Source organism: Alosa alosa, chromosome 18 (assembly GCF_017589495.1).
Source record: "Alosa alosa isolate M-15738 ecotype Scorff River chromosome 18, AALO_Geno_1.1, whole genome shotgun sequence".
Lineage (NCBI taxonomy): Eukaryota > Metazoa > Chordata > Actinopteri > Clupeiformes > Clupeidae > Alosa > Alosa alosa.
Window position 1 is genome coordinate 14,835,258 of NC_063206.1, and position 20,919 is coordinate 14,856,176.

The following is a 20,919-nucleotide window of genomic DNA, read 5'->3' on the forward strand; positions in this document are numbered from 1 at the left end:
AGTCGTGTTTATATTTGCAGATGGACTGATTGAGAGTGCCTGTGTCTGTTTGTGGTGTGAGCGCTTTTGTTGGAATAAGCTGGCACTGTGAGCTCGACCACATCGATGCAGATGGCATGAGCTGAGCAGTTCTTTGTTTCCATGGAGACGGGTGTTTGGATAGTTCTGGAAGCATCTCTGCCATCAGGCCAAAGCTAGGGATAAACACCTGCCAAGAGATCGCTTAATATTTGTCACATACATGCCACTGTGGCAGTTTAAACCTGATCTTTCTCAAATGGGATGACATGATAGTGATTAGAGGTGCAAAGGACCTTGGTTAGTTGTATCGTATCTGATTAGTGTCTACGAGTGTCCACCAGATTTGGACCATGGCCATGCCTGAACTGTGTCCTCACAGTTCTGAGCTTTATGGTGTATTTACTCTGAGATTTGATTTGGGTTTTAATGAAATGTCATCTCTCTCTCTCTCTCTCTTTCTCTCATGCTCTCTTTCTGTCCAACCTCTCTCTCTGTGTGTGGAGGTGACCTGCCCTAAGGCCTGCAGACCTAAGAGCTGAGACAGGCAGCTGTTTCACCACCTCCCCTCTCCCTCCTCTCCTCTCCTCGCTTCCCCTCTCCTCTCCTCTCAATCCTGCTGTGCTGTTTGTGATCTGAGCCATTTTTCTGTCCATCAAAGTCATGTGTCACCTTTTAAAAAGCCATTAAACTAGCTTGCCCCCCCCCCCCAGCCCCTCTAAAATGAACCCCCTCCCCAGTTTGGGTCCTCTGATGGAAGTCCGCTCACAGCTCACAGTTTGGGGTCTTGTGCCACCCAAGGTTCAGAAGACCCTCTCTGGATGTAACAATCGACCACACAAGACCCTACTACTGGATGTTCCGGATCAATAGCCATGCCTCCGCTATTTACCCTTCATTTTCACAGCGTGTGTGTGTGTGTGTGTGCGCATGTTTGTGTGTGTGGCATAAAGGACACATAAACCTATGTTCCATTATCCTTCTTCACACTCTCACACTCTTTATTGAACCATAAAATCGTCAAGTAGCGACATAAACGTATAATTGACAGAACATGGTTGTTGTCTGCATACAATTGTGAAAATGTTCACTGCGGCATCACCTTCACAAAGAGACCTGTTCTGGCTCATCCACAACCAGACAACCAGCCTCATCAATGGGTCTCCATGCAGAACCTGTGCATGGGCATGCAGCTATAATTAGTCTAGTGTATGGTGGTTGTAATGCAAACAGACTGCAGGTGTGTGTGTGTGTGTGTGTGTGTGTGTGTGTGTGTGTGTGTGTGTGTGTGTGTGTGTGTGTGTGTGTGTGTGTGTGTGTGTGTGTGTGTGTGTGTGTGTGTGTGTGTGTGTGTGTGTGTGTGTGTGTGTGTGTGTGTGTGCGCTGACAACATCCTCAGGTCTAGCTCCAGTGTGACAGTAGTAGACTTCTGCAGACTCACTGGGTGTGTTCTCAGTACCCTGACCAAAGCATGTTGCTTATTAGAATTCAGTGCAGCAAAAGACACAGAGGGAGAGAGAGAGAGGATGGGAGATCATGAGAGAGAAAGAGAGGGAGGTAAGGTCCGAGAATAAAGGAGAGAGTGTGATAAACACTGAGAGAGAGAAGCTGAGAAGCCAGCCGTCATCGCGGACAGGGAGCTAATTTTCTGTGCCAGACTCACAGAAGAGAAGGGTGTGTGATTTTGCCCACACCATCAGAGAGAACGCAGCAGCACAGAACAGCCAAGGGGAAGAGGGAGAGAGAAAACAATGTAAAAGTACCAGAGACAAAGAAGAGAGGGAGAATGTAGAAAGACCCAGAAAGAGAGAGGGAAAGCAGGGGATGGAAAGCGAGAGAAATAGGGAGGGGTGTAGAGATCAGGCACTGGCAACGAGATTCTGCAGGTGGTGAGTCTTCGCACCGAGCCAGATCGGGGACAGTGAACGTTTATCTGGGGGGTTAACATCGGCAGAGAAGACAGGAGGTGGACAAGCCGATAAACGAAGGAAATTATCAGGGAGAGTCGGAGGCAGCAGCCTGGGAGGGGTAGAGGAGAGGACAGAGAGAGAGAAAAAGGAAAGGGAGAGGGAGAGAGAGGCAGAGGGAGAGAGAAAGGGAGAGGGGGAGAAAGAGAGAGAGACAGAGAGGGAGAGCGAAAGGGAGAGGGAGAGAGAGGGGAGGGAGAGGGGAGAGAGAGACAGAGAGAGAGACAGAGGGAGAGAGAAAGGGAGAGGGAGGTGGGGAACCACGGACAGACGGAAGCACAGAAACCGGAAGGCGCACACGTGTGTGTGTGAGCCTGCGTGCGTGTCTGGTGGTGACGCTGGAAGGCTAGGTAGAGAGAGATGGCGGTGAGCGCGTGGCAGGCTCTGTCGCCTCTGCAGTGGGCACGCTGGGGATGGGATACGCTGCTGGGGGGAGCCGCCGGACCCGGAGGGGCAGGAGGGGATGGAGACGACCCCGCCATGGGGCTCCTCCACCGCCTGTCCTGGGGCTCCCGCTACGACTACATGATCCAGGCGGAGCAGGGTCCAACCAGGCAGAGGTGAGCTGGGGAAGAGGCGCTGGAGGGGGGCTGGGTGCAGGCTAGGCTGCCTGGCTGGGGGTGATTGACTGGATGGGTGGATAGTGAGAGGGAGGACGGAGGTCTGGTATTAGGGAGGTGCTGATGCTACAGCTAATGCTGTTGCTAGGGCTGGAGAGGTTTCAGAATTTTACTGTGTAATGAGATGTAAATGGAGGCTTCTATGGAGACTGTGTGTGTGTGTGTTTGTGTTTGTTTAATGTGTGTGTGTGTGTTGTGTGTTTGTCTCTGATCAATTCTGTCACATTCCAGGATAGATTAGCATACTACCCACATCAAGCAGTTTTGATAAATTACCACTTTTTGATAAATTACCACTTTTTTGATAAATGTCTCTGATTACTGTGTGTCACCCCATCTGTGTCTGCATGTGCATTTGTCTGTTGTGTTTGACTCAATTGTCAGCGTTGGAAATGGACCTGCAGGTTGTGTGTGTGTGTGTGTGTGTGTGTGTGTATGAGAGAGAGGGCTGGAGAGGGGAAAGGTTGGAGCAGAGATGTCTTTGCTGCAGCGGGCTGAAGCTCTGTCTCTCGGCTGCAGATTCAGCGCTTTCATTCCCAGCCCTGATAATCCACTGGGGATGCTCAAACAGCAACGCTGGCACACCAGGGCTTTTGTTTACACGGCCCTGAGACCACCATGAGGAAATAATACCATAAACATTCCCACCAGCACCGGTCATCGCTGATGTATGACCTCATATACTGAGATTAAGGCTGCATGACATGTACTCTGAGATATCTGTGTGTCTCAGAAGATGTAGGCTGGTTTTATTGCTGGAGGGTCTCTAGGGGGCCTTTTTTACACCTATGATGACCATTTGTTGTGGGCGTAGATGAAGGATCTTGTGAAATGTGTTCTCACAAATGTTTAGATGCAATTTGTCTGGCAGCATCATAGATCCAGAGATATTAACTCCCTCCCCTTCCCCTCTCTCTCTCTCTCTCTCTCTCTCTCTCTCTCTCTCTCTCTCTCTCTCTCTCTCCTCTAGGAGCTCTCTCTCTCCTCTGAACTGGAGCTCTTTGAAACCCCTGAGTCCACCACCCCAGTGAAGGTTGCGTCCCCCGTGCTGCCTCCTCCTGAAGCAGAGTCCTTCTCGCAGTCTCTGCTGTCTGAAGACACCGGTGAGAAAGCTGGCATCCACATTACACAAACATTTGGTCTATCAGAAAGCCCCTACCTAAACACACAACACAGTTCACTTTCCACAGAGGTCTAAGGACTAGCATGCAGATTTATCACTATGAGGTTTTCTAAGGTGAAATATTAATGGCCAGTAGTAGCAGGCTAGTAAGCATGTTCATCCACATACCCTCTGTCTAGCTTAAGGCCTGAGTGCTAACAAACACAGGAACACACACACAGGATGGTTCCTGAATGTTATCGGTGAGGGAGCTAAGTCCATGGGTGAATTATTTGTTGTCATTTAGGGGGTCTTTGTGTAAGGGGTGCAGTAACTGCAGGAGTCCCTGTAAGCAGGTCTTATCAGAGGAAAGCAGACTGCTCAGGTTGAACCTCTACAGACACAAATACAATGTTTTAGACATGTTAAATTATTAGCTGAAGATAGTCTGATAGCAAGTCATTCTATAAATCTGTCAGTAATAAAACAATAAACTCCATCGTTGTTGGCCTTTACCTTCCACAATATTTATGGAGCTGTGTTGACAGGCTCATAGAAAGTCCTCTTTGTCCACTGAGGACCTCTGCAGGGAGGCGTTTGTATTACACTTACCGGAAAGAACGGAGTCTTTTGTACAGACAGTACGACTGACATTCTTCCTACTTCCTAAAGTGTCTTCTCTTATGGTTAAAACTTGGAATTAAAGAGACGTGAATCTTCATCCCAAAGCTTTCTCCATGCTAATAATTCTCATAACGTATATTTCTGGCTAGGGGTTAGCGCTTAAATAATGCAGCCCCATTAATCATTATAATTAGTAGTGTCAGAGCCAGCTGTGATGCCTTTATCTTAGCTAGATATTACTCTTTCACTCAAAGGCTGGCTGAATGCACTCATATACTCCCTCTCTCTCACACACACATTGGAACCAGAATATCCACATCCTGATGGTCACACAACCAGTTTACCACTTTACAAGGGTAGATAATTAATTACTAGATAAAGAGAGATTAAAGATGAAACAGTAGTTAAAAGGTAGAATGAGAATTTTAGTACCGGTATTGATATTATAGTATAATGAGATTTAGATAACGAATCATGTGCTAGTTGTATATTAAGGCTTTTCCATTTTATTCCCCCAGGTGTGTTTTCTGGCTCAGCCTCTGTGTCAGTAGCGGACGTCACTCTCACTGAGGCCGCTGCTGAAGACACCACCCACCCAGGGCAACTCAGCCGCTCCGACTCCATCGGCTTCGACGAGAACAAGCCCATCGCCGCCAGCGGAGCCTACGACCTCGACCGCCTCCTAGCCAACGAGTTCCCGAGTCCGCTTTCCAGGCAGCGCCATCCAGCCGGACCCCCCTGGCCCGCTCGCTCAGTCTCCAGGCGGGAGAGCTTGACCAGAGCCCAGGCCCCGAGGATAAGTCCAAGTTCGGGTCGGATAAGCTTCTGAACCAGCAGGCCGAGGCCTTCAGTGTGGGCACAGAGAGTGCTCCTGGGACTCTCCGCCGAGCCAAGAAAACCCGACCGGGCTCCCTGAAGAAGAAGCCCCTGTCCAGGCAGAACTCCAACCCGGAGAGCACCTCGCCGAAGTCCGTTTCCTCCAGCAGCACCCCGGAGGGGAAGAAGAAGGCCAAGCCCAGAGCGGAGAGCCCCCTGCAGGCTGCTGAGGAGCAGTGCGGCTCCTCGGCCACCCCGAGCCCCGGGGGAACTCTCCGGAGGAACCGGGTGAAACCACGAGTGGACAGTCCTCCGCCTCTGGTAGAGGAGACCACCCCTCCCAGCCCTGCTCCTGTCCCTGTCCCTGCTGCTGCTGCCCCCCCAGCCACCCTCTGCCCAGAGGAGACCCCTCTGCCCACCCCAAAGTCCACTCCCGTCCCGGACGAAGATTCCCCCATCCCACCCCCGGCATCCTACAAATGGGACCCGGACAACTTTGAGGACATCGACCCATTCAGTACCGGCGGCAGCAAGATCGCCAACTCGCCTGAGCTCGCCAGGAAGACCTTCAGCTCGGGAGTCGACCCGGCTGAGAAGCCCGTACCCGCTGCCACTGCGGCCACTGCAGCTCTGGTTGTCCCAGACGAGGAGACCCCGATCTTCGTCCCAGCGGTCAGTGCTGTGAGCGCGGAGGAGCAGCCGCTGAACAAGCGCCAGCCCGTCAGGCTGGAGTTCGACTACTCGGAGGAGAGCGGAGAGACTCCTCCTAGTGCTGCGCCGCCGCCCAAGAAGCTGGGGAAGAAGCCCGGCGCCAAGATGCCCCTCCGCAAGCCCAAATTCGGCCTGAAGAAGGCCGCCCCGCCGCCACGGCTGGAACCGCTGGACAACGCACCTGCCGCGCCTACGGCCAACAACGAGGATGACATTCCCATCCCCAAGGGGAGCTACAACTTCGACCCCAACAAGTGGGACGACCCCAACTTCAACCCATTCTCATCGACGCAAAGCGTTATCCCCAACTCCCCACGCCTTTCCCAGGGCGGCTACAGTTTCGATCAGGACGCCATTGACTCCATCGACCCCTTCAAGTCCTCCAACAAGATGACCAGCTCGCCACCCAAGCCCTCTACGTTTGACGTGTCAGCTAATGACAATGAAAATGACAATGACAATGTCGGAGAGCTGGAGGATCAAAACCAGAACAAACTAGCAAAGAAGAAGAAACCAATCAAGTCGTAAGTTTGCTGTTTAAACATAACCCAACACAGTGCTATCACAAATACACACACACACACACACACACACACACGCTGTGTCCATACACAACGATTTTGCCTGATCTGAGTTTCCTGTAGTTCTGTCTTGTCTTAGTTTCAGAACTGTGTGTGTTTACATTTACACCACCTGTACACATTTAGTTCTAATTGTGACAGTAGCTGGGTTTCCATCCAACTTTTTGATGTGCGTTTTGCCCAATAATGTGCATAAAAGTTTATAATTGAAAAAAAAAAAAAAAAAAAAATTAAGGGGGGTGAGTTAACTCCAGAGTCAGGTAATAAAAAATGCAACTAACAATGCGTACAATTTTATTAGGTGTCTCCATTGTCAGTTGCCCTGACAAACGTATGTTTGTAACGCTGCCAGGTGTTTCCAACTCCTCCCTTGATTACGAGAATGTCTATTTCTAATGAGAATAAATTGTGTATGGAAATGTACACAGACTCACATTTACTTTAGCTGCCATAAGATGGTTCCTTTGGATGGAACCCCAGCTATGTTTAGCATTCAGCTGAGAGTGTGTGTGTGTGTGTGAGACAGAGAGTGTGTGTGTTTCTTTGTGTTTGTGTATCTGTGTGTACCGGTATGTTTCTCTCTCTCTCTGTGTTTTTGTGTGTTGTGTTGTATGTACATTTTGTCTTCTCTTGCATACTGCTGTTCTCTGTCAGTCCCCCTGTCACCTGTCTGTCTGTCTGTCTCTGCTTCTGGGTCACAGAAAGAACAACAGTTTGTCCTCTCTGTGTTGTCTGTTGTAAGTAGAAGACAACTGATTCATTCAGAAATTTACACCATTTACTAAAACATTTTCACTAGCAAAACATTCAACATCATCACAAACTGCCTAACTAAAGCACATCATCTTAATGTCATTTTTCAGAAATATCTTTAATGTATACTTTATCAACTGCTAGCTCTTCTAACCTGTTGCGGTGCCGCTTGATTAAATTATATTAGTATAGTAGTAGTTTTTTTCTTTGGTGAAAATCCTGATTAGGTGGTGATCTATATAAGTAATGTAAACAACATGTTGGAGGACAAATGAGGACAAATCTTCCTCACTACCTCTAATTTACAGTTATGGAGTTACTGTGTTGAGAAATAGACAAAAACTATTTTCATTCATACATCTATTGTGTTTCTCAGGAATTATTAGTAGGCTAGGCTACCATAGATGACACAAACATGCTGCTCATTATTTTTATATTTTACATTTTGTTGAGTCATGTTGAGGCAACTTGAGGGGTATTATAATCACATAAAACTAATCCATGACATATTCAGTTGAGTTATGCACTACAGATAATGTATTCCATTAATAAATATAAATTGATTTATTGTCACAGGAATGACAACTTCACCCATCACTTCACAGACAGCCCTATTCACTTACGAGACTTGTGTGACTTTTAACACTATTTTAACTCCAAAGAAACTCAATATTGAACCATTTTTTTTCTGAATGCATCCACCTTTACCAGGCTTCTTTACCAGTAATCAGGTATGTATAGTACAGTATGTCTTGGGATTTGAAGTTGCTGAGATTGTGAGCTTTAATGGTGCTCAATGACTGATCTCAAATAGCAACAAAGGGATGAAGCCATGATCAAATATAGTCTCCTTTTCACCACCGTCTCCTTCTCCTGCCTACATACAGTTTGCAAAAGTTGCAAGATGAGATGCAAAATGTTACCATGAGAGGATGTTGAAGCCATGGTCACATCTGACTCGTTCCTTTATTCCGTCTCTTTCCTGTCTTTCAGCAACACTTTCAGGGTGAAGAGGTCACCAAAGAGGTCCCCAATTACTGACCCAGCCACCCAGGTAAGAGCTGTCTCGAAGAGCTCGCCTCTGGCCACTGAAAAGCATGTTTGTACAGTGCACAAATGCATGAGTAGCCTTCACAAATGTAGATGTAGACAGTACAAACACACACACACACACTCTTTTACATGAGAACAGAAAACCGTGGGGCTCTACTTAGGGTGAATTTGTGTTTTCTCTTCACGGTCACCATCCAATCATAACAGTGTTGTCCTGTGTGTTCGTCGCATGCCTCCCCCCTCCCCCACTCGCATCATCCCGAGCAGGATCCTCTGGATCTGGACTCGCCTGACCCCCCTCCTGCCCCCACACAGGACCATGCCACTGACGAGGAGAAGCTGGCCTCCACCAACCAGAAGTGGACCGCTCGCCACGACGTGGAGGCAGAGCTCACCTCCGACGTCCAGGACTATCCGCAGCCCTCCGACCTGACGGCGTTCGTCAACGAGAACAATGGTGTGTGTGTGTGTGTACGCTGTATTTTAGGATGAATTGTACCCTTGTGCAAATGAATTGAAACAAGTTTGCAGCCATCTGAGAATAGAGGAAGCTCACAAGGATCTTTTTTACTTTCCCAGACTAAAAACATATTGTATCTGGCCATTATTTTCCACTTATAACCACAATTTGTTTCTCGTGTTGAATAAATGGACCATTCCTCCTTTATATCATGTTTTATTTTAATTAATTTGCTCGAGGGTGTACAAATTGAAGGTTGAGTACAGGAATAAAATGCATTAATTTAAACTAGTGCACTGACAGAAGGTCATTAATGTGCATATTTAAGGTATTACTTTAAAGTACTTCAGATTACCCTTTTTATGAGGTATTAAAGTTTATGTGGAATTAAGTCTGAATGATCCAAGTCTAGCCTCATTGCTATTGGCGTAGATGCATCCTTCTGCAAGTCCCTACTGGGGATAGTGAGGCTTTCAGTCCAGCTGATTTGCAAAGTCATTTTCTGTCTGACCCTCAGGTTTTTAAAGAAACATCTCTAAACACAGGGAAGTGGGCTATTTTTTACACTTACTCAGTATTCCTCTATGGATACATAACCACACACTGTATGAGGTCAACTGACCAAACTGTCCAATACTACCGTATAATTGACAAATGCCTTATCGAAGCCCCACTGTGCCACTGGCCCAAGCGATTGGCTCTGGCTGCTGGGTAATCTGGGCAAACTGGGTCAGAGTTAACAGCCCCACTGCAGACCTCACTGCCCAGGGTCTGTCTGTCTGGCCAATGCAGATGCAGTGTGGGCAGTGTGGCTCAGTCAGGTCATTATATCTATGCCCCTCTGGTGGGTTGTGATAGATCCGCTGCGGCTGCATGCAGAGAGAGGGCCGGGGTCCTGTCATGTCTGTGTCCCACTAGAGCATGAAGGCTGATGAAAAAGAGAGCTCTGTCGCTCTGTCTCTCTTTCTCATGTCTCATTCCTGTCCTTTCTTTTCTTTACAGCGACAGACTATGAGATTGAATACATGGAGAAGATTGGCACTGGCACGCCTGTAAGTACAGCCTGTGGTCATCTGCTTTGCACCAGTATAAAGAATATCTAGGTACATGCATACAAAGCGTACAGATATGGAGTCATCTGTTTGGCTATTAGTTGTGTTTGCATGTGGGTGTGTCTTACCTCTATATGTATATAATGCTGACAAATGGCATATGTACAGAAGGTTCACATATCGATGACTGGTGCAGTTTGTGACATAGAATACTTTCATACTCCGGATCCACTGGCTTTCTTCTAGCCTCCGTCCTCAAAGAAGCCGTCTCTGTACCTAAAGCTGGACTCTGTGACCGACAGCGCAAGCAAGAGTTCTGACATGCAAGGGTCAGAACCAAGCTCCCCCTGCACAGGGTACACACATTCATACACTTACATATGTTATACGCATGTGTGTGTGTGTGTGTGTGTGTGTGTGTGTGAATGTATTGAAGTCATTTATTCCTGTAAAATCATAGTGAACTCAGGATTGTGAATTGATCATTGTGCACTCATTTTTCTTTCCTTCCTCTTCTCTATCTGTCTCTCTCCTCTTTCACTATGTCTTTCTCTCTCTCTCTCTCAAACACATCTACACACACACACACACACACACACACACACACACACAGGAGCTTTGAGGAGATGGAGGCCCAGATCACGGCCAGCTCCAAGTCACCGGTGCTGTCTACGTCCCGCACGGCCCCTGAAGGCTCTGCCTCAGAGAAGAGCAGGAAGAGAGAGAGCGAGTCCCACACACACGCCACAGAGCGCGACGGAGCGGTGAGTATCTGACCCACTGGACCCAACCAGTGCCCTCTTCCCATCCACTCTCTTCATGAGAGTCCTGCTTTGAATAAGAACATACTTTGCAAACCACACAGACAAGTAAATCACAGACATGGAGATTTAATGGAGCGACTAAATTCTATGTAAAAAGCAGCAAATGGTATTTCTCTCATTTTAATTACTAGACCTCAGATCACTCCAGTGCTTGCTTGCATTGTCCCCTTAAAAACATGCCAATTTAATTGTGACCAGTAGAGGGCGAGAGAGAGCCCTAGTAGAATAAATAGCATTAGCTTTAGCTTACCTTCCCCACTTTAACCTTAGCGCCTTGTACCCTACCTACAAAGCCTAACTGAGAGAAACCACAGTAGAACTGCCTGTGGAACAACCATTAGGCTACTGAACGATCTCCATGCAAAACTCTGACCAGCTGCTTTGCTTTGCTTTGCTGATCCCCACTCCTCCACTCTCCTCCTCGTCCTGCTGCTCCTCCTTGTCCTCTGGGTCCGGTGGCAGCAGCCCCCCACGCAGGTCGCTGCCGACCCCTCCACCCTCCCCCTCTTAGACAGGCTGGCTGATTCAGGCGAGCAGCTCAGCTATATGGAGCCTGACCTGGCTGAGACCAACCCCACCGCCTTCGCCCAAAAACTCCAGGTGTGTAGAGAGCGGCCTGCCTAAAAGAATGACCCCCCTCGCTCACTCCTATTACCCCCTCTTCTCCCAACTGCCCCCCAGTTGCCCTGTCTTCTCACCCCTCCTCCTCAGCCAGTGTTTGTGGTGGAGATGGTTCCTGGTGTGCACTGTGTGGAGGTGTTGTGCTCTTCTGTGTCTTCTTTTCTTATGCCCATCTCTTATCTATCTCTCTCTTTCTCTCCTTTTACCTTCTTACTTTTAAAAAAATCACATTTTTGTTGCTGATGTGTGAAGCCATTGACAGCTGTGTTTCCATGGTCCATGAGTCTGCCAAGTTTTTTATTTAGACTGCAATCCATTTCCAGATTATTTAACCTCCCTGTCAGCTGTTTGAGGTGCTGTCATACAGCTTTGCCCAGTAATATCATCCATAGCTAGCAGCCACCATGTGCAGGCTTTGGACATTACCGTTGCATCAGTGGCTGTAAATGATGACTGTGTCCATGGACAATGGAAATAGAGCAGTAATGTCTTTCTTTCTTTTGCAAATTCACTGTCACTGTGGGGGTGAATGTTCATGTGTAAGAAAGCGAGAGAGAGTGTGTGTGAGTGTCCTTGTTTGTACCGGTCTAGTTTTTCTGCGAGGTGTCCCTGTCTGTGTGACGTGTGTGCTCTAACCCCTCTCTCCCGTCACCCTTCCACCTCCGCCCCCCCCCCCCACCCCTCTTCCTGGGCCCTTCCCTCCTCCTCCCCTCCACTCTCCTCCACCCTCCAACCGTGTCCCAGGAGGAGCTGGTTCTTGCTGCCTTGAGGATGGAGGCTCTGCAGGTAGCCAAAAGCATCTCTCAGAGCCCCTCCCTAGCCAATGTATCCCCCAAACAGGTACTGCGCTGAATCAGCCTGAACCTGCTGACGTGCGCGTGTGTGTGTGTGTGCGCCTGTGTGTGTTCTCCTGCACATGCAAGTGCATGTGCGATTGAGTGTTTATTTGCGTGTGTGTGTGTGTATTTGAGCATGGGTGTGCTTCATCCTCTCTACCTCTTCCTTGAATCCACCACACCAGGTTAATGTGTGTGTGTGTGTGTGTGTGTGTGTGTGTGGGCGTGTCCCCATAACCAACAATACCTCAACCCAGTGGATATCAATCCTCCAACCAATCACAATGACTTTCTGGTTCCCCCATGTGACATCTCTAACTTGGCTGTCCACCCCACCCTCCCAACCCGAACCCTGGACTGGCTCTCGTCTCCTCCCCAAAATAGACACCCTCCTTAGTAGAGGTGTGTCTCTTCCCTGGAACCTCCAGTTATTAAACATGCATGCTGCTTGTAGAAGCTGAAAGAAACATCAAAGTGACTTGGGATGCACCCCCTCCCCCATTAGAAACTACCAACCCTAAGCTGTGCATCATATGGATTTGGTAGTAAAATACCACCCCCTGCTGGTGGCAAGTTCTTCTGCTGAGTGCTCTGTCTGTTATGTCCCATGTCACTTTCTTGCTTTCTTAATGGATTGTGAACTAACATTGAGCTAACCCTGGAGCAGCACCACTCTGGTGGCCCTGTGGTGCTCTATAGCTGATCTGTGGTCAGTAACATCAGGTCATCCTTGAGGTATGATGATGTGCTTTGGATGAGATGGTGACACTTTGGAGGAATGCTGCTTGTCGTAGGGTGCTGCCAGGCATCCAAAAGAGTGTAGGTAATGGAGTCTGTGTAGGTTTGGAGGATGGGGGTTTGAAGGAGGGGAGGCGGGGGGGGGTCCTGAGAGTTGTGACTTGTCAGTGGTCCTGGTCCGCACCCCAACGTTGTGTGTTCCCCAACACTCCTGCACACCCCTGTCAGTCTCACACTTGTGTCTCGCACGCTCCACAGTCTCGTCTCAAGAAGCCCAGCACTCGGAGGTGGAATCGCAACGGTTCACCCGCGGCAAAAGTAAGAGGACAGACTCCCCACCCCGCCCCCCACCACCCCACTCACACACACACAAACACATGCCCCTTTCCCCACTAATAATGCCCACCTCCCCTCCTATCCAGGAAAACTGCCAGTCCCCTAATGTTAACCCAGTCAACCTCCAACCTCACCCTCCCCTGAAAATACTCATGTCCGTTCCCCCCAAGGACCTTATGATAGCCATGGTCAAGGTTCTCACTGACCTTTTCTAAACGTTCATGGAATATCTAATTATATATTGACCCCACCTTATACATCCACCAACTTTGAGATTGTGTTTATTTAGAATGTATATAAAGTTTAAAGCCAGTCAGGAACATTTCTAACCATGACCCTGCCTCAAATGCATATCCTGGTGATTATGGATATATGTGGCTGTGTTACATGGTCAAAATTATTATGGTCATTTTGTTCTGTTAGTCATCATGGTTGGATCTCAGGATCAAGTATAAGTCTGGTATGGTATCTGTAGAGATGAACATAGCTGTTTGCTCAGGCTGTGAAACTGGGAATTGCATGCATCTTCATTTTAGTATTTACGTTTCTAGTAATAATGCAGAGTCTGTTAAATAGTTGTGATACAGTACTGTGTTTGATGCTGGAACTGTTTGCTTGAGACTGTCGGCATAATATCTCCACCATAACAACTAACTTGCTCCACATAAACTGAGGTCATGTTGCATGTTGCCATTGAACTGTACATTGGTCAGATAACCCACATGTCCATAGGTTTACGGCTTCACATTGCCACTCTAATTGAATAACTAACTTAGGCAGTTACAAGACCCTGATCTTCTCGCACTGCACAGATATGTTCACGTGACACTAATGTTATTAACTTTCCTTGTTTATGTTTTTAACAAATCTCACCGTGTTTACACTTTCACAATCATTTTAACATTAACAGTAACAAACCTACAAAACACACAGACCTAGACCTCTTCTTCCCAATGTTGGGACTCATGATATCTTTGTCCAGCTTCCAGATTACTCACATGTATGCACATGTACACAAATACCCATGGCTGGTACGTGATGACCAAGTGCGTGCGTGATTCGCCCTAGTCCACCTCTACCTTACTTACAGTAGAGTAGCTGTAGTTGGGCAGTATGCCTTAATACCACAAGTCACACAGTCACTTTAACAGTAACTGCGTACTAATAAACTTTTTTTTCTGTATGGTCATACTTTTCTATGTATGGAAAATAAAGGAGTGATTTATAATACAAATCTATTTTCTTATCTGCAATGTCATGCAGAAAAAAAATATTAAGGATAACACCACATGAACAGGTCATTGCATATACACACACCAAGCACTCACTTTCACTCACAGAGCACTAACTCAGAACCTCTTCCTATGGTGAGCCTGCTCCACCGATTAACGATGTGTGTGTTTTGGTTCATACCCTCTGCATGGCCAGACGAGCACGAGCTCCCCCCAAGGACCACGCAGACTGAAGGTGGAGTGGGGTTTGGGTTGAGGGATTGAAGCAGAACTCTTTGCTGTAGAACTGGATAGTATGGCTGTTGTTCTGGAGGTCCACATGAAGGCCTAAGGCTTCCCCATCCCCATAATGACTATGAGCTGTACATACAGTATGTAGAGAAATTCAAGAGGTGTGAAGATAAAGGCAGTTTGGGCCCTCCAGAACAGGCCAACTCCCCGCTCCCACCTCCTCTCTATAATCCATAAGGAAAATATTTAATCAGATCATCTAATTGTTTGGGAATGGCTTAATCAGCTCATCTCAGCAGGTGACTTCAGGGACATTTTAGGAATTTTACGAGCATGTGGAATTATTGTGACAAAGGAACATACTCTTTTGTTCTCCTAAGTATTTTAGTAATAAGTACAGTAAAGTGGGCATGATTGTCGAGTTTTGTCTGACTGTTAGTGTTTATCTAGATTTTAATGCAATTTATTAATTCCTACTCTGACTTTAATTTCTGAAGGTGTTTAGGGGTTACCCTTTAGTATAGTTATTGGCAGTTTGTGGTCTAATTGACTTGAGTGTTGACATGGACATCATGAATATGACTTTTCTGAATACTGGGAAGTAGATGCTGTATCACTGTTTCTATCTAAGGAAGCTATCTATGCTAGTGACCCATTGGCAGCAATAAAGGGAACAATCCAACTGAGGGGAGCAATTAGCAACCCCTTCCTCTTTCCCCCCAGCCAATCGCAGCTGAGCATCTGATCATTTTTGCTTCGGTCATTGTCAGCCAATCGCAGAATGGCAACGACAATGAAGGACTGACCCATCATAGCCAAGGAACCTCACTCCAGCTACTTGCAACTGTGGGAACCATAGCTGTAACCCCTGCTCCCATCGGCTTTATGCATTAAATGCTTTGCTTCATAGACCTTGTAGAGAATCCAGCGCCTTGGGTTGCTTTACACTCCTGAAGTGTATGTGTGTGTTTGCGTGTGTGTACTGTATGTGGTTGCATTCCTTAAAAAGTGATCCTCGTCATTACCACCATAGACCACCCTCTAACGAAGTGTTCCACTGTATTTTGTCACCTTCACCCCACCATCCACTCCCCAAACCCATCCATAGAGGGAGGTGTCGTCGCCTGCGGAGAACATGGTCTCCAAGACCTCCCTGTACTCGCGGCCTGGATACAGCGAGGGAGAGAGCCCCTATCTACCCCGGGAACTGGATCACTCCCTGGGCATCGCCCGAGAGGAGGTCTGTCTGCAATATTCAGCTTTATTTATATAGTGCCACAATTTAAGGATACATCTCATATGTTCATCCATATTAGTATTTTATCTTAAAGGTAAAGATAAGGCTTAGCAGACACTTTTATCCATAGCAATATACATATACGTGTTGACCGGGACTAGAACCCGAGTTGCCAGATCGCCAGGTGGTGGTCTACACCATCTCCAAATCTTGTAATCAAGACAATTCACCAACAGCAACTTGCGGAACACAAAACAAGCTTTGTGTACATAAACCCATTTTGTTATACGTACTGACCCATTAGAGTACACATAGCTGTAGTGTTCATGCATCTGGCACTCTTAAGGGTGGACACATCCTCTGTGTTTGTGTGGTGCCATCAGGGGCGGAATGCCTCTTTTCCTCAGAAATGTCAACTACGCAGAGCCGCAATCAGGCCCCTCAACCGAGGAGAATAGGTGTTGAAGTGTGTTGCTCCACAATGCCTGACATGTTTTCCTATGTTTGTGTTTTTTCCCCCTCCCTCTGTAATCAGATTGTGGGCAAAGAGAAGGAGGTGCAGGAGTGGAAGAGGAAATACGAGGAGAGTCGACAGGAAGTGGTGGAAATGAGGTGAGATGGCGTGTGTGTGCCACTATGTAATGAGAGCGCACTCCCCAGCAGGCTATATTTAGCACCCACTCACCAGGCCCTTTCTCCTCCACACACATATCGCCCTTCGCTCTCCTCTAAAGCCGGGCCGAGAGCAGTAAGCCAATTAAAAGGGGCATTAAGGTGTGATGCTTTTGCAGGTAATGGGAGGAATTGATATCTTGGAGAGTATGAAGGATGATGTGTGAAGAGGAGGATTATGGTATGTTTTTAGCCCATCTGGAAGATGATGAGGGCTGGCGTGTGCACCCAGCATGCAGCAGTTTAGTAGTGGGCTCAGTGAAGGTAGCTCTACTAGAGAGACGGGGAGGAGGAACAGATATGAGAAGCTTGGATTTTTGGCTGTAATATTGTTAGAGGGAGGACAGGGCTAGTGGAATTTTTTAGGACATTTACTGTATTTGAATTTCTATTAGTCACAGTTCTTTCACATTCTCTCCTTAGAAAATGTAGTGGCTGCTGTATTCACTTTGTATTACATCGATACACTTCTTTACATCTTTACACCAATGGTGCAAAAATGAGCAATAAGAGATGCTAGCAGAAGTCATAGTCTTGAGTGTCAAGCCGCATGGTGTTCCCCCCACCCTCTCCTCTTGGACAATGGAAGCAGAGAGGAAGAGGTTGAGGTAGTGGGGTGGGGATGCTGGGGGGATGGTAGAGGGTGGTTGGAGTGGGCCAGCTGGACTGTGCCTTGTTAGTGTGGATAAGATGAGGGCTTACTTCATTAGTCTGATTGGGATCAGAATAAGAAAGGACTAAGGGGCTAAGAGGAAGCATTGTTAATCCATCCGCTTACCTTGCCGGCAACCTGCTTTTCCCAAAACAAGCCCTGCCTTTGGCTCTCTCCTGATGTGCACAAAAGGCTGCCAGTTCCAGGGGATCCCCAGCAAACCGGTCCCTTTGGCTATTCGGCACACAGAGAAATGGGATTTAGCCGCCGCTCTGGGGAAGCTTAATACACTTTGCCCTCAGATGCCCATTTTATTTAGTGGTCCCGCCATCAGCCCATTAACCCAGCCCTCTCAAGTTCACCGTTTAAGTTTTCCACTCCTAGCAATTTAGCACTGTAAGCTATGGTGCAGAGAGAGTTGTTTAAATGCTTAATTAGAGATGGTTCCTCTGTGGGCTCACTTGATTTGCTCCACTGTTCTTTTCTTTCTCGTAGGCGGATTGTGGCCGAGTATGAGAAGACCATTGCACAGATGATCGGTGAGTGCGAAACACAGTTTGCAAACAAGGGCTGGGAATCGAAATGGTCTGAGTCCTTTAACACACACCAATTACTGTGCCCCTTGTGGCTGTCTTTGCTGACGTAATCTTGTGCCAGTGGTCCAAACACATTGCTCCCTGAGATGTTCGCACATCCCACACTCTGTCCAAACTGAGATTTGCTCCGACGTCTTCCACCGTTTCTTTCCTGGCACCAACGTGACAACACAACACACCTTGTTGATTTCAGTTGCTTGTGTCCAATGCTTTGACATGCCTGTCTGAAAATCTTTCAGCTCTAATTGGCTGCTTTGACTTATGTGCCCCTTTCAATGGAACACACGTTGGTGGATGATCTTTGTCAGGGCCTGTGATGTCCCTGTTAAGAACCTGCTATTTGAAGAGACCTTTTTGTTCAACCTGAGGAATGCTGATTTTGAAATTTTTTTGCAAAACGTCATTTTTGTTACTATGCTCACTCCATTCTTTCCTTTCCTTTATGATTTTTATATACAAATTATATATTTTCATTTCAATATATATATACATTTTTACTTTTATCTATTATTTTTTTTACTATTTATTAGTGTTAATTTTCAGGCAGAGGCGAGAGGAAATATGTTAGATCAACGACCTTTTTTTTTTTTATGACTAAGGCGAGACGATGACGAGGCGGCAGTAATGTCCTGAAACACTGACTAAGACTATCTTAAGATGCATTATTGTTGTAAAAAAAAAGCGAGACTAAAATGTTTTGCATGAAATAAAACCAAGATAAAAATCTCCCTTTATGTTAAGTTTACAAAATGAGAAGACCAGAAGAATATCTAGCTGTTACGTTTTCCAAAATATTCGAATGAGTTCAAAGGCAACAGCTTTCCTGTAGGCTAGTCTCACGTGCTGCAACCCTGTGGCTGCAACACCGAAACTACATGGAACAAGAACACTGGAGATTTCTGCCAGAGTTAGCAAGCTAACTAGCTTTATGCCACAATGCTACATACCCAGAAGTTGAAGCTTCTCTCATACAAATTAACATCCCCAGAATGTCCATACGAAAATGTTCAGCATGTAATATCAACTATTCATCTAGTTAGACTGATGATGCAAAGTTTGCTAGCAAGTAAGCTAATATGGAAAGCAAAGATTATAGAACAGAGCTATCTTGCTCCGCTCTAGAATCTTTGATGGAAAGTTCGCTAGCAAGTTAGCTATGGCCAAGATAGAGAGTCTGTTTGGGGAATGTGTTGTGTTTGGGCGCATATCGCCATCTAGCGAGGCAGAGTAAAACATTAATAGTTTGGCCTACGACAGTGTTTCTCAAACTATTTTTCAGTTTCAGGACCACTTAACTAACCCTAGCTAAAAAAAAAAAAAAAGATTAGACCTACTTCAACAGTAGCCTATAATTAGTCTACACAATAGGCCTACTCACTGAACCACCTTGCTTATTGTCTTTGCACTTATTGCTTATTGTGTCAGAGGATTCATTATGTATGATTTAAACTGGCATATCTTACATAGACAGTGTTGCAGAACTGTTTGGATTTACATACAAGTTATATTGCAAACAACTCATCTATATTATATTTTACCATGTCTGCTTGCGGACCACCAGTGATCCCCGGACCACACTTTGAGAAACACTGGTCTACGAATATGACAGTGGTCCAGTCAAATCTATTACTGTCTATGGTCAAATCCCAGCCAAGCTATAACTGTAGCTCAACTTATCTGTGCATGTAAACATACTTACTGACAAAAAATCAGAATGAGTAATTATAACAGACGAGTAGCCCTGTGGACACACAATATTGTTGGAAAATTGAGATGTGTGAAACACTATTTGACTCAAATGGTAATCAGAAATAATTTGTTAAAAAAAAAAAAGACTAAAATGTGTTGACTAAAACTGACTAAGCCTAAGATACCTTTAGTTTTCTTTTGACTTTTAGCCAACTAAAACTTGACTAACAAAAATTATATTTGAATGACTAAATATGACAAAGACTAAAAAGGACATTCTAAGACTAAGACTAAGACTAAATTAAAAATAGGTGACAAAATTAACACTACTATTTATCTTTTAAGTTGCCTCTCATAGACTCTTCCTCTTTTTGACTTACTTTTGTCAGAAGAGTTGTTTGGTTGTTTTTCATTTGACAACACACTCCTCCTTCACCGTACACACGCTCCTTGCTTGTCTTAACGCACTCCCTTCTTTCTGTTTTGCTCCCCTCTTTGCCTGTATATATTTCATATACCAATGAGTCAGGCATGCCTGGTAAGTAAAGAAGAACTTTCCCTCTTTCTGTGTTCTCTGTGTCCAGTCTGCGTGTTGACTAGGAATGCAGGGCACTGTGGACGCCCTAAATAACACGTCTTCCATTTGTCATTCCCCGCGTAATTCCATAATTCCATGTTTGTTTGTCCTCGTATGTTTAAGATCGTTCATCACATTGACATTACAGAGATTACACTTTTAACATTTGTAACAACACAGTATTTACACCCCAGCTCCAGTTCTACTTGACTCACCCAGTGTCTTACAGTTTGCTTATCCTCTCACACTTTGCATAGAAAGCTTGATACATGAATGGCTAAAGAGCTGCACGACGACCCGGGTTCGATTCCCGCCCCGTGGTCCTTTCCGGATCCCACCCCGACTCTCTCTCCCACTCACTTCCTGTCATTTTCCACTATTCTGTCGCATTAAAGCCCAAAACAATATACTTTAAAAAAAATTAAAAAAAGTCAATTGGTTTGGTAAGAAGAGTCGGGGGTTAGATAACAGCTCTTAACTCACTATACAACGCACACAAGGCTTTGTCAGGAACTCATACAGTAATACAGCTACATCCCAGCAGCACACCTCTTCCCCTCATTGTTGAATCTATGTTTTGTGTGCATGCTTCATCCGGGGACCCAGAATTAAACTAAGGGCCAGATTCATATCCATATTTGGTCATCAGGACCCTGGGTGATGTGGGTTTGTGTTTCTTTTTTCCAATTTGTATCCTCATCCAAGAAGTCTTAAGGTTTCTCCACATTTGGCCAACAAGCTACAACAAATCAGAGAGCTCAGCACAGCGATACCACAACACCTAACGACTGGTGGATGTTTCAGTTTGGTGGCATTGACTGCTGATTGTTGGAGCAGTGTGTCCAGACAAAGTTCTGAGAGACACGTCAAAAAGAGTTCACTCGTGACAATGAGTGAAAGCATGTGCCCAATGCATGTTTT

General features: G+C 46.2%; 1 protein-coding gene across 1 annotated transcript in view; it reads left to right on the forward strand.

Moving 5' to 3' along the window:
- The window catches only part of tacc2 (transforming, acidic coiled-coil containing protein 2), a 75,996-nt gene that overhangs the window by 52,455 nt on the left and 2,622 nt on the right, over positions 1–20,919 (forward strand). Inside the window, 14 exon segments of the mRNA XM_048270365.1 lie at positions 2,385–2,545; positions 4,916–6,382; positions 8,186–8,246; positions 8,513–8,702; positions 9,708–9,757; positions 10,004–10,113; positions 10,371–10,521; positions 11,044–11,181; positions 11,947–12,042; positions 13,035–13,094; positions 15,684–15,815; positions 16,348–16,424; positions 17,632–17,675; positions 19,951–19,959. Coding sequence (XP_048126322.1) covers positions 2,385–2,545; positions 4,916–6,382; positions 8,186–8,246; positions 8,513–8,702; positions 9,708–9,757; positions 10,004–10,113; positions 10,371–10,521; positions 11,044–11,181; positions 11,947–12,042; positions 13,035–13,094; positions 15,684–15,815; positions 16,348–16,424; positions 17,632–17,675; positions 19,951–19,959 — 2,746 coding nt within the window.